The following is a 15,340-nucleotide window of genomic DNA, read 5'->3' on the forward strand; positions in this document are numbered from 1 at the left end:
TCCCACCTGCCCCACCGGTGCAGTAGATCGAGTTTTACTCGGGTAAATGCACCCGAGCGACGAAAAAGCCAAACGCTGCGCAAGCGCGCTCGACATGACCGATACACACAAGGATTTTCGTTATTAGGGCAAGAGGAGAAACGACCTAGAAAGACGCACAAGTGCGTCCTCCTCGTGCAAAAATCGCTCGCGTATACATTTGTTCCAAAAAAGATGCATAAAATGCAAATAACATATTAATTTCTTGCATCGATAAGCATATAAGTTTGTATATTACGTTGTACGTTTATTAAATTAAACTGCTACATCGAATCTGCTTGTTGGCGAATGAGTTTTCTGATAAAACAGATTTTTTTTTTCATATGTCCCTCACCACAATTAAACAAACACTAACTAATTGTCTAACAATAAGCCAACCTTTTCTATAAATTTATTATGTTCTGTCTTTGATGACGCTATACTGTGTACTCTATTATAATTTTTTTTGTTTCTTTTTGTACATTAAAAGGAGTGTATTTTCTCGTTTATTAATTAAATGAATTAATGAATGAATAAATTATAAGTACTCGAGAAAACATGGTATAATATGATCAGATGTAAATATGCATAATTATCTGATAACATGTAATTTTATGAGATCTTATATAATGTTATCAGATCGTTTTATAGCTAATTATTATATTCACATCCGATCATATTATATCATTTTTTTCTCAAATAAATAAAAAAATATGTAAATACAGAGTAACTCAATGTATTAATTTTTATTTAGGATGTTAAAAAAAGATCGTTTTTAAAAAAGATGAGGATTGGCAAAATTCTACATTTTTAGATAAAATCCAGTGATATAAATCGGAAACAAAACTGGTAAAACTAATCGAAAACTAATCTTTTCTATTAAAAATATTAAAATAAATAGAAAACCCTTCTGTATCGATTTATTCATCAATTGAGAAAATTTGCAAAAGATTCTTAGATATTATCGACTTGCATGACAGAATGCGGAGATATTTCGCGATTTTTGTCGCAATCTCAAATTCGCGAAATGTCCGAGCGGCTCGTCGATCACGATCGGCGAATTTAGTTCGCACGTGCGTATAATCGCGTGTAATATCCGATTGTGTGCGGCTTCCACATATAACGGGGTTAACAAACCGTCGACGATGCAAAAGCATCGGGTTACGCGCGGGTGTATGACTCATCGTCGATCGACGTGATGACGACAGACGCACACGACATTCTTCCACGTGCGATTCCTTTCCCCGGGATAGTAAATTTGCAAGAAACGCGCTCTCGAATTAGGCGCCAGCCTAATTTCGGATTCGCGTTATTATTTCTTAAGCGTATATAATCATAGATAAATTCAACGATATATATATATATATATATATATATATATATATATATACCTTTTTTTTTTAATTCAAGACTCTCTTTCGATTTTTTATCACTCGCGCGAATTGTAAGACTGTTGACATTTCGCTAAATTAGTAGAAAAAATTTCTCTTATTTCTACTGTATTAAACATCTTAAATTATTGCGCCCAATTAGCTCTAGCTATATAATAGAACAACGTTAATAATTTTGCTAAAAATTATAATAGCTTATTTGGCATAAAGTCCAATTTTTACGGACAAAAAATATTCTCTTTTCTAGAGTGAATAAAAATTGTAATATGTATGTTTTCATTTAATGCCCGAAAACAATCTTCAGAATATATGATTATTCGAGAGAGTCATTATTTACTAGTCTATTTACAGATTATTTTTTCAAACGTTAGAGCAATTCTTTCATTCGTATATTACATAGAATAGGCATTGTATTACCCACAAGCACTTAAATATCTTAAGCCGTCCCTGGACTGAGGTCGAGCACCTTCTTCGATCCACTTCTGGCAATAAGTATCTAGGTATCTTTGTACGAATAACGTAAGTATGAGTATAGGTCATACGGTTAAATTCATCGATGTAATTCCTCACGAGTATATTGTGGTTATAGAATAGCAGTAAATATTTCCTTGCATTTTCTAAAATTTTTAATTCATATTTTATTTTTGTATATTAAAGTTTAAACAATGCGATAGTTTTCTTAAGCATTATTACATTTGGCAGAGAACAAGATTGATTGTTTGCAACGTAATATGTAAAATAAACCAATAGTATTGTTTCTTGCAAAGTAGTGTTCGTCAAAATGATATTTTTCTTTTTTCACTGACAGAACTGAACGAAATATAGATGCGTCATATATGGACAAATCCATATGGACGTCATTCGCGCACATTTTCCTTAGATTAAGCGTATATAATGCAATTCATGTTAGAGGATAAATGTTAAGTGGAGGAAGAAATAAAGCAGCTTATTTTGATTTTAAAAAGAGAACGTCATTATGTATACTTCGATTTGTGCGATTTTGACGTGTGAAACAAATTGTTGTAACAACTTATAATGGAACGTATTTTTCCGATAGTAACGTGACGATATAAACGATAAAAAAAAATATGATCAACGTAACAATCTAAACAAATCTAAGAGCTTTTATAGAAAAGCATATAATTGCTTATTTAAATGCTCGTTGAAACGTATGTGCGAAAAAAAGAGATATTTTAATGGAATTAAAAAGCTCTGTATACGAAACTGCATGCTCGGATTATTCGCAAGGAAGGCGACAAATTGCTCTCCTCTCTAAAAGAGAGTAATAACTCCGTGTTAGCTCGAAGCAAAAGCGAAGAGGCGGATAAATAGCTCGTTCGATTATCGACCAAAGGCGAGCGTGATAAAAAAAACAGCCTTTATTTCACGCGCGTCCTCTCTCTCTCTCTCTCACACTCTCGATGAAGCATCCCTCTCCCCAGCCGCGTGCACAACCTTAACCTTTAATCATGGCTATTTTTTTCAAGATAAAGTTGTCTACTTTTATGTAATAAATGTATGTCCACGATGTAGGCTTAGAAATGCATGGACCAAATTTTGAAAAAATAAATAAATAAATGTACTTAAAGGGTAAATTTCGAAAATAAAAATTTGAGAAAAAGTAGAAGATACAAAAAGGTCTTCAAAATATTATGTATATATATGTTTTAAAAAATACATACGCACTATATTAGGTTCTAAAAGATCGAACGCAAAAGTGACGCAGAGAGAGAGAGAGAGAGAGAGAGAGACTTATCACTATTTCAATGACAGAACGCGCATAATTCAAGTTTGTTTCTCTTTTAAAAATTCTCAGATTAAATCATACTTTTCTCCTTTCTTTTTTTCTCCGCGCATATTTTCATCTCAGTGTTTGCATACTTGCCGTTTTCGACAAAAATGGCAGATGCGTATTTATTTTTCCGCGCTCAATTATTTGAATTCGAGAGGAGACTAGCTCGATTCGCACGATCGTTAACGCTATTTCGACCGCGTTTCTGCGTAAACAAATAACAAAAACACGATAAACGCGCGCGAACTCACCTTTCGCCCTACGGGCCAGATGCGTTATGTTCTGCCTGAGCACCTTCAGCCACATCCTCGCACCTCTCTGCTTGTTTTGGAAATCCGACGTACCGCCGGCGGGGAAACTCGCGCTCCGGGGGAGTACCGTTCTCGGACCGTGGCTACGTTTCCGCAACACGCTCCTCTCACTGTTCCACCCGATCATAGATACCTCGCGCGCGTATACACGTGCAACGATATCGCCGCTGTCACCGCGATGAATTTTTCTCGATCACACGATTTCGGAGACGCTGCTTCGATGATGCTTCGCGCGAGATGCTCGCTCTTGAAATCGCCACGCGAGACAGGCATCGATGGCGGGGCGTAGCGCCGCTTTTATATACCGGCGCCCACGAGCGCGTTACACGCAGCCTGCGAGCTCTACTACCGAGCACGATAATATCGGCCCCGGGTCCTTGAGAGGCTCGTCTTGTTTACCCATTCGGGATCGCGCGCACGTAGGGTACCGGAGAGGGCACGCTTATTCATGAACGGCGTATATTGGTGATCTCTCGCGCGCGCGTCAGAAAGCAAGGGGATGCGTCATCCATTGTGTGGCTGCGGTGTGAGAAGGACAAAAGACGGCGGGGAAAGGGAAATGCCCCCTGTATTCCCTTCTGAAGGTTGAAGGATCTTGTGGATCTCTCTTCTAACGATAAACGGCGACAGATTTTGCGAAACATGTCCAAAAGAGATAACGGAACAATCAAATTAATTATTAGAAAGAAGAAAAATCAAAATAATTTAAACAGATTATAAAAAAAGAAAAGAAATATGATAATAATGGACCGATGGAATCGGGAAAATTAATCGAACGTGATATGCGTTAATTTCATATTATACACCGAGCAATAAATCCAATAATTCTCGTATCAACGACAAAATGTTTAATAATTACAGATATAATTTAAGAGCTGTTTGCAACGATGATTTACATATCTTGTTATACTTATGCAAAAATATTTATGAAAAATATTTATGAAAAAGAAATATTTTATCATTAATTATATTAACATGAAATTCATGTAACCATATAAATATAAATACAATATAAATAATATTCTCTGTAAACAATGTCTATTCCTCTATTTATTTTCTTATTTAATATGTGATAAATATTAGTTTAAATTTAATCTATTTAAACATATTAAAAATTTGTGAAAATAAATAAGTATATTACATCGTGACAGAAACAAATTAATATTATATAACTTCTGCTAAATATATATGCTGCCTCGTCTTTAAAATTTATAAACATTACGTAATAAATTTCGTTGCTACGCATAGCGGACACAGCGTTTTAAATGAAAACAACGCTTATCGTAAACGTTTCTGATATGGTTAAAGACAGTCATATAAGTGGTTGTGCGCTATCTATTTCTAAAGATTTTAATAAAATTCTCATGAACAAATATTTATTGAGATTCGAAATAAGTAAGAAATAAATCGACGAGTTTATTAATTTTCATTTTTTTCTTTCAGAAAAAACTGTTTCTTTCCTAAAAAATACGAGAGATAAGAAAACGCTAACGAGCATGGAATATGGGTCAAAGAAAGATTCTCGCAGAATATATGCAAGCAAAAACATTTCAGAGGGATACATATATGAATATAGTATATTATCGTGATATATATTTAGCTCATAGCCGGTAAACAACCAGTCACGTTCCGGTATGCGATTAAAGGACATATGTCTGTTTAGTCCTCATTTGCTCACGTTAGATAAATCTCGAATGTGTACATGCGTGTATGATGTATATATGAAGATTTTTGAGAAAGGAACATAAAATACATAAAAAAAAGAATGTTATTACCTGTTGCAAGTATGTATATATTCTATCTGATAATTAAAAAATATTTCTTTTTGCATAAATAATATAACAAGATAATATAACACGATGACGTAACAAGATGACATAAATTACAGTAAACAGCTCTTAAATCATATGTAATTATCAAAAATTAAATAATAACTTAAATCATATGTCATTATCAAAAATTTTTTGATACACATTATATTCATTGCTGTATAATGTGTATCCGATTAATATCGAATATCCGATTAATTTTTTTGATTCTGTTGACCCATTATTATATTTTCTTTTTTAATTATTTTTACGAATGCGATGTCGTTTGACTGTCTTTCCACTGTTTGACACATTTCTCATCTCGAGAAATCTTAGTCGTATCGCTACAAGTGTTCGAGACTGCAACTGGTTGCATCGAGAAGACGTGCTTCCGAATAATGATACGATGTTGTATTCCTCGTCGCAAGTTCTTCAGCACCGATCATTCTTATGTTATTTGATAAACACGAACGAATAATTACGCAAACAAATTTATCGAGCTTCAAAAGAAACGCAGAACGCTGCAATAAAGATTTCTACGCATCATGAGATAAGTGCACGCGTCGCGCGTTATCGTCAGTGATGTATCTATTCAAGACTAAACATTGCGGTTTTTTCAATGTCTCATCTATTACATCTATGTATGTACATTGCATATAGTTAAATAATAAAAGATGCAACTATTTTACACGCGTTATTTATCCCCCAAAAAAAGATGGAAAATTACATATTTCTCGTTTTATGATTCAAATTGCAATTGTATTTGTCCGTTGAAAAAGTAATATTTTTCTTTTGACACGCTTCAACAATAAGCAAAAATAAAGCAATCAGTGTAAACTTATCAGTAATATATGCTATTTATATTATTATAATATTCTTTCACATAAATATATAAAGTCTTTTAAGAATATCCTTTTGGATTATATATTCATTTAGTCAATTAATATAATAAGTATTATTTAATCATATATAATTATATATACGTAAGCTTTTATTACGTATTAAATAATTAAATAATAATTAAATGATATTATATTAAATAAAATAAGTGAATACCAAAAAATTATTACTTATGTACGTAAACATACATAAATATATATAAAATATCTCCTTTTGACTTGCAAGTTTTTAAAGAGGAAGAGATTATATCAAGTATTATACCTCTGTACCTAAATCCGCCACTGCGGTTGTCACTATCTCGAGTTACCGCGAAACGGCATCGGATTATTTCATGACTCGAGATATGCTGACGATGCTCGACAAGTCATATCCCAACTGATATCAACGCAACGATACTACGACGAACGAGATCTTGTACGCAGATCTTATCTGTTTGTAATCCGCCTACTTCGATAATATGCGGACAATGTATACCAATGTTATCCATCGCTCTTCAAATGTAAGGAATAAAGAAATTCCTTGAAATCTACACGCGATTGCTAGAGATCGCGAAAGAGCAGAGATATAAAGAACGCATAGAATTAGACGATTTATATGAATATGCTTTTTCTGCTCGGTTGAATTATATTCATCTTTTGACGCGAAAAAAAATCGAATCAATATTTTTATAATGGATTATCATTTGTGTCTCTCGTAAATATTAAACTCCGGATACAATAAAACTTTTTTTCGAACGGAAGTAGCAATCGTGTATTCCCACAATCAAAAATTTATCACAAACGTTATCGTATATTGTATAATTTTTTTTTTCCACAAACTTCTTTTAGATATCTCAGGATTATTCGAATAATATCGAAAAATAGAAATTAGAACAAGATTGATCATTAATAGAGAGGTAATCATTGACTTTCGAGAAACGTATATGAGAAAGTCTGTGAAAGTCGATTATGATTTCCTAAAGAATGATATTATTTTAAGTTGCATACGAATTAAACGGAGAAATGTGCTGTAAAATGAAAACGGAATCACAAGCACACATATATGTATATGTATTATTACTTAAGGAATTGTTAAACGATTCGACTTTCGACTTAAATAAAAGATAAGACATTATTTTACATCACAAATAAAAATCTAAATGTTTTTAAAAAATTCTATGTAAAATAAATTAAAATAAAATTAATAGTGCAAAAAATTTGTAGGTGATTATTATAGTAAAACTTATAAAACTTATAACTATAAGACTGAAGATTTTTTTCTAATAAATTATCATATGCATTTTTTTTATTTTTGAAAAAAAAATACATATATATTATTTTATATCATATTTATATCATTTTTATGTACAATCACATCGAGAAAATATATCAATAAAGAAAAAGAGAAAGAGAACATTCATTGTTAGACAATTAATCACTGCTGCACCTACCCCAAATGTCAATCTGATGTCAAAAGGCAACACGCCCCTCGGCTTGACCTAAAGCAACCTAACCCAGCCCTAATCTACCTCAAGTACGTCAACGCGTTACGAATCGATCGAGGACACGCGTGCGTACGTGTACGTTGACACGTTCGCGACAAAAGCATATTAATAAAACGCATGCCGACCTATATCTAGATCTCGCGGAATGAATCTAACCTGATAGCATGACAGGCTTATCAGAGCCGCTTCCTTTATAATCAAACTATCATATTTAACTTATGCTGTCCAAGTTGAATTTCTTTTTGAAGATTTTGCAGTACATATTCGAGATAATAATGTTATGATAATTGATGAATTGATAAGCGTAAACCAATATGCGATCACATAATGACTTTTATGACAGGCATTTTTAATTTATTGATTGCCTGCTTGAGTAAAACATGTGTTGAAAACATATGTCATAACGTGTGTATTATTTGTCATCTCTAATTTTTAACATTCCATACAAATTACTTAATATTAATGTAATTTATTTCTCCATAAAAAATATATCGTTTTCAGCGTCTTAAAAAGCTGGAAACTAAAAACTCAAATATGTTGATGAGTAAAATAAAATCCGAGTCCCTTTTCAATTTACATATTTCGCGTACAACTTAATAGAAATTAATTTAAATACTAAATATATAGAATTATTAAAAAAAAAATAAATAAATATTTACTATAGATATTAATAATTAATTTTTTGCATCGTGCAATTTTTTATATTTGTGAAATTATATTTGCGAAATTTTGCATCAGCGAGCAAAAGGGAATACCGATGGTCTTTTGTTACATGGTACCGTATAGATACGCAAAGCGAATGTGGGAGTACAAAGCGCTTCAAAGGATTCCGTTAGATAGATATTCCACGATGAACGGAATTATATAGGAGCTTTGCACTCCAAAGAGTTGAAATTTTAATGAACTTCTCAATTATAATGGCGTTCTATTTTCCGACTAAAATTTTTCCCTATTGAATAAATACTATACGATAATGAAGTATTCGAATTATCGAATATGATTTTACCGAGAGAACTTGTATGGTTACATATGTAATTTGTAATATATCTTCGTCTTACTAATTAAATTGTGAAAGTATAATGTGTGTGTGTGTGTGTGTGTGTGTTGAATTAAAATAGGTCATAAAAAATATATTTATCAAATTTTATTAATGAAGATTTTGAAATTACTTTTTTGTTGTCAGATATTAAGATCGTGATGATTAAAAGGAAATTCTGTTTTATTTTGCGTTATTCTAATTTCACGAAATGTCAATAGCAGGAACGCGATATAACTCTATCCATAAAAAAGAAAAAATTTGAAGTATAAATTGTTATATAAAATTTCAACTCTTGAAATAAAAAAATTTCTTCTTTTTAAATTTTCAGTAAATTTTAAACTTAAAAATATTCTTAAACTTAAAAAAATTTCTCTACTCACGAATGGAGTCGCCGTTCTTCTTCGCGCTGTTGTTTTTATTCTTCTTATTCTTCGGATAGATGTTGCCGATTTTGCTCTGTCCACAACCCATCCTGTAACCTTACGTCCTCATGCAGCAGTAACACTAGTCTCACTTTGCGTCACTAAATATCACGCGTCCGTAATATATCATGGATCGATCACTTTATCGCGACGGCTCGTCCAGTATTCGCGTCATCATCGTCGATCTTGAGCGAAAATCGATGTGTTCCAATTTATATGTCCGTTCACCGAGTGACTTCCGCTATACGCCACTTCCTTCATGTACATTAGACAATATCCGGTATCTTCTTCATTTATATACATACAAGTACATATCCTTTTTGTATCTATATATACATACCGTAAATCCGTTTCGCGAAGCACGTACGATATTTAGTCGCCGACAATTTCCCGTGAACGACTATCGGATTAAGATCACGTAGGATATGCATGCGTAAAGATATGTGATCGATTTTTCTTTTTCAATGGTCTGGATCAAAATTAACGGGACAATAGCAAATCAGTCTTTGTATTTTGATCAGTCTTTCAAAACGAGATTGATCGAATGCGCGTGTGAGATGTGAAAAAGCTCTGCAACGCGTGATCTTTTGAACTTTGATAATATAATTCCTCGAACTATTTCTCGTTTCTCAGAAGAGAAGAATAGATAGAGAGATCAAAGGTCGGCCACGCGAATTTCCCGATGAACCGATTAACTTAAACTTCAGTCTTTATTGTGATAAAGGGCGACAGGTGGCACGACAGAAAGTAAATAATATAGGACAGTCTTAAAGATCACAAGAGAAAATCGAGTCAATCTTTTCCTATGAAGGAAAAAGAAAGGACTAAAAAAAATGATTTATTCCGAAAATATGAGACAGTCTTACGGAAACGCGAAGATCCAATCGAAGAGCGCAGATATGCTGTTCACGGAATAGAGTGTAACGAGAACGAAGTCTTATTAAGATGATTTTCCTTGACGATTGATTGCTGGCCGCATGACTGTCTTTATCGTTTCTTGACTACCTGATTCGAGATGCCCAATCCATTTTGTATTTATCGATCTCGATCTACCGCCCCATCATTACCGGAGATATCATCATCTATCCCATATCCAGGGCGACCAACCGAGCATTTTCTCTCTCTGTTCTTCCTGCGCATTCGTCCGGTCGCACGGCTAGTGACAGCGCTATCGAGGATAAATCTTCAGCTACTTCCAAAAATACGCGCTAAATTAGTATTTACGGAAAGTCGAGCTTGAAATTGATTCGAGAGAATTCTTCCATTTTTCGCAATTTAAGAGACTCTCGAAGAGAGTTCGCACAGAAACGACAGTACCAACGCGCGTCTAGATTCTTCGTTGATAAAACCCTCAGGCGGATATAACGGTCGCTATTATCATTAAGGCTCGCCGGATTTCCCGACAAATGTTTCCCTTCCGGGTGTGTTTACGATCCTGTCGGAAGTCGTGGAAGATAAATCGTCGACGGCGAGATCGCGACGTAGGTGGCAACAAGGAGTGAAAAGCAACTTTAGACACGATGATCCAGGTAGACCAAATCGTACCGGCTTGATTATCTGGACGAACGTTCTCCGATCCGACAATAGTCAGGCCCGACTATCGTATTCGATGCTGCAAAGAAAAATAGATAATCTTGTTATCTCATCGATCTGAGCCAAGCCACAAATACATAGCAGATAGTAATAAGTGTGCGCACATGTACACATACTGTCACAGTTACAGTGGACAGCTGCAAGGGAAATTGAAAAGCGAGCTCTACTATTTGCGAAATGGAAAAGAGAAAAGAAAATGCTTTTCTTTATGGGAGAAGGTGCGAGGATCAACATTTAATTAAGAGAAAGACAAGAGAAAGTAAAAGAAGGCGGAAAACTCCATTTGTGTAATCCTTGCTATGCATTCAAAATAAGTTACATCCTCGAGTTTTCAGTTTTATTACTCACAATCAGATGACAGTCATCTTTTTATCATCTTCGTAATATTTTTAAAATATTACGTATTATTATTATATGCTTACATGCACAATGGATAGTAATAAATAAAAGATGACTGAACACTCGATTTTATTATATATATATATATAAGTAGAAAATATTTCAAATAATCTTGTATCGGACACTATAAAACTTTATAAAAGTTTTATCAAGAATACTATGCGCGCGCGCAAAAATATAAAATATAAAAAATCTTTCTTTTTCATTTTTTTCTAATATACATTATATATATATATAAAGAAATAAGAAGGAAAGATTTTTTATACTTTACTTTGTGCGCGCACATAGATCTCTTGATAAAATTTTTATGAAGTGTCCAATTACACAAGGATTTTTGAAACATTTTTTTATATACTGAAATATTTATCAAACTTTTGATAAAATGGCACGAATTCAGAAACAATTAATCATATTTAAGGAATACTACAAAAACGGGATATTTCATATATTTTAATTATAACTTATTTTAAAGTTTTATGTATTAAAATGAATAATAGCTATAATTTGATATATACACGCTGATTACATTCAACAGTAATATTCTGTATAAAGATTGAAATAAGGAACAATAACATATAGTTAATGAATCCTTCATCATTTATATATATATATTTAATTCCTAGACATATAAAATTCATCTTTAGGATTTTAGTACATTCTTTAATTATTTAATATTTCATTAATTCTTTAATGTCTTGTAAAAATTGAACATGTCACAAAACATAAATGTGTCACAATTCGCGGAATGTGATTTTTTTTTTAAATTCATGGAATTAATAATAGCACATAAAGTGAGTTCTCTTAAAAATATATAGGAATGTAAGATAAAATATTGAAAAATGAGATCGCGAGCTTGCAGAGTCATCTTTATCGATAATTCATAAATATTATCACCATTATCGACATCGATATCTTGGTAGAGTTTCGTAAAAATTTACAAGCATCAATAATAACATCTTATATCGTCGTCTTTAGCAACATTTATTTACGGTTTTATTATCTAAAGAAATCATTTGTTATAAAACGTACAACATCAGCGACTTTTTGTATTCCGTTTTTTTTTTCAATTATTGCAAAAAGCATATATAGATTTGAAATTTATATATTACAAAAAATATATAAATTTCAAACCTATATATGCTCTCTTTCATTAATAGACTCAATTCAGATTTTTTTTAATTAATGTTTATAATTATAAAGTTAGAAGCGATGGAAAACTTATTTTTTACTTTTGCAAAATAAAATTCAAATGAAAAGTTAAAAATAAATATATATATATATATATATATATATATATATATAAAATTCCGCAGAAATTTATATGTAATTCCATATTTCTTTAATATTTAATATTCAAAGTTAAATTTAAAGTTAAAATTTTCGAAAATATGACATTTTTCATAAAAAAACTTTTTAATAAAAAATATTGTTTTTTATTAAAATATCGTTTTATAAAAATTTCGTCAAAGAATCTATGAATAGTGAATAATCAAAAATTTAACGCAGGTGATCTGAAACAAAATACAGATATACAAATGAGTCATTGTGTTATTAGAACTTTTGCAGTTTGTTATTGCCAGTGACATTTTTTAATAACAAAAAATATCAGCATATATGTGTCCTTAACGTGTGCAGAATACCGTAAAAAGAATTAAACAAAATGTCAAATCAACAACAATGTTCCTCCGTTCTCCTAGCGCCCTTTTCCCTTTCTCAATCTCTTTCTCTCTCTCTCTCTCTCTCTCTCTCTCTCTCTCTCTGTTTCATCGTTGCGTTTAAATTAAACAGACAAACATACACATATAGTGACAATACGGGGGCGCCTCGATAACGGCCCGCAGCATTTCGGATGAAAAACGTGTATAAATTGCATTCATGTTTTTCATTGTCATCGTTATTTGTCTTCGCTTCTCATCTAACGATGGAGTGCACGCTGTCGTATTTTTCGATTACGACGGAATCTATTATTTATGCGAGAACGTATCGGTATTTAATGCAACGCACATCGAATACTGAAAGCTGCGAAAGTGTTCGCGATAGAAAGTTGAACTTTTCTGCCGCTCAACCCTTCACTCGACGTTGCCTTTTTATGCATTCATTTTCTTTATTGCTTACACTTGTAAATCTTTTAAAATATTTATATATATTTACATTTATCTTTTTAAATATTATATTTATTATACTCATGATTTTTATGTGTAAATAATGTTTTTGAAACATGATCCATATGTTTACATAAATCTGTTAAAGTGTATTTTGTTATATTTATGATTTGAGCATACGCAATATTTTTTAAACATTATTAATGTGTCACATCGTAACCGTTTTATTTATTTAAACAGTGTATCCGAGAAAATGTATTATATAAATTAAAGATTTTGTATTTTTTGTTATATATAAATATAAATTCTATCTAATTTTCTGATTTTTCCTTTATTCTTTTTCAATTATAACACAATTTTAAATATATTTTGCAAGATTTATTAAACCTAAAATTAACTCTGAATTTCGCTATTATTTTATAAATTTTGTAAATTATTACCGTTATTTGCTACGCACGATTTCATGTAGATTCAAAGAATTATCTATAAGAATTTTAATAAAACCTACTATATAAAAAATACTTATTTTAGTATTAAATCGCGCAAACTGGACTGTCACTTTTGCGTAGTACTCAACTGACGAATATAATGAAAAAATTATCGATTTTTTTGACGTTTAACACGAAATTGAGTTAGTGTTACAAATAGGCTATCGATCATTAAGTTTTAATCATCCAATCAAAATCGGATTTATCTCATACAATAGATGAAACGTCAGCACTTCGAATTCCACTTTCTAAAGAAGTACTTTTCCGACGATCGAATTAACTTAGAGATTAAGTCAACTTTCTTTCCAGTCAGATTTTCTTATCGTTCCGATAAGAATATGACTCGCTTTAACATTTCCGCTTCGTGTTTTGGAATGTATCGATCCTCTCTGTATCAAATTATCTTTGAGAATTGATCGTACGATTTTTCCCTAAAAAGAAAAAAAGAAAAAAGAAAATTTCTATTATATAAAGACTTGTCATAATGACATTATCTTTTCGATTTTTATCGAGTCAAATCAGCGTCACGTCAACAAAAAGTAAACTGACACCCGACACGATCAATTCTTCCGAAGAGAAAAAAACTTTATATGATCGTTAGGGGAAAGAAAAAACGTTACGATATTACGATGCCGAAAATAAGTTAAACGACGCCACATTTCTCGTTGCTCGTAGACGAGAAGAGAGAGAAAGAGAGAGATGTCCAGCTGCAAAAGCGGGTAATATCTGTCATTGTCCCTTTTACTTCGATATCCAGTTCCGTCACTCTCGACTACAAACGAGTGACTTTCATGCATGCTAACGCCGCTTAATAAGGTAACGGCGAACACTCGGCGAGATTTGGTCGCGAGTTTCCGTAGACGCTATCGAGCCTGGATATTTCGGTCAACCGCAGGGGAGAGGAAGGCAGGCGGTTCACCGGCTCTGCTCGTGATAGCGATATCATCGAGCGCGCGCGATGTCGTTCCCCTCGAGAACGAGAGAGAGAGAGAGAGAGAGAGAGAGAGAGAGAGAGAGAGATGAGATGAGAGAAAAAGAGAGAGAGAGGAAATACTAGCGCGTCGTCAACCACGCCGAATTTTCTTACTCCAAGTAACTAAATTAACTTCGCGTACCTGCGGACAAATGTTCGCTGCTTATCGTCGTTCCCCCTTGCGGATAATCTCATTTGTGATAGCTGCACAATTGTCCTTTTCACACGCGTACGACAAGTGAACACAATGACGGGGTATGAGAGGGCGCGAGCACGCGAACGATCCCACCTTTCCGAGACTCCGACATCGACTAACGTCAGGCCGGCTGAGACGCCAGCTGGAGCCGCGCATGCGCGCTGCGGCGCTGCCTGTGCCGCACGTCCAATATAAACATTCAACACGGGGTTGAAACTAGGGCCGTTAAACTAACATATTTGACATATATTTTCTCTTTTTAAATAAGTTTTAATTTTGCAAAATATAATGCGTGTGATTTTCATAAAATAAATATATATATAATTTTAAATAAATCGTAAATATAATTTCAAATAAAATGCTTTTGTACAAAAACGGCTATGTATCTTACATAACATTATGAAATACAATAAATACATGAAGCG

General features: G+C 32.8%; 1 protein-coding gene across 3 annotated transcripts in view; it reads right to left on the reverse strand.

The window, feature by feature from the left end:
- Window positions 1-15,050, reverse strand: part of LOC126858918 (uncharacterized) — a 43,220-nt gene extending 28,170 nt beyond the window's left edge. For 2 of the 3 annotated variants that reach the window (XR_007688732.1, XM_050609655.1), the window contains exon 1: window positions 3,453-3,845. Coding sequence is in view for 2 of the 3 variants with exons in the window: in XM_050609655.1 (XP_050465612.1) it covers window positions 3,453-3,639 (187 nt within the window). In the remaining variant the exon portion in view is untranslated. Of the gene's footprint in view, window positions 1-3,452; window positions 3,846-9,122; window positions 10,777-14,861 lie in introns of those variants that run through there. The other variant, XM_050609656.1, reaches the window with a different exon arrangement.
- Between the last annotated feature and the right edge of the window lie 290 nt (window positions 15,051-15,340).

Source organism: Cataglyphis hispanica, chromosome 2 (assembly GCF_021464435.1).
Source record: "Cataglyphis hispanica isolate Lineage 1 chromosome 2, ULB_Chis1_1.0, whole genome shotgun sequence".
Classification (NCBI taxonomy): domain Eukaryota; kingdom Metazoa; phylum Arthropoda; class Insecta; order Hymenoptera; family Formicidae; genus Cataglyphis; species Cataglyphis hispanica.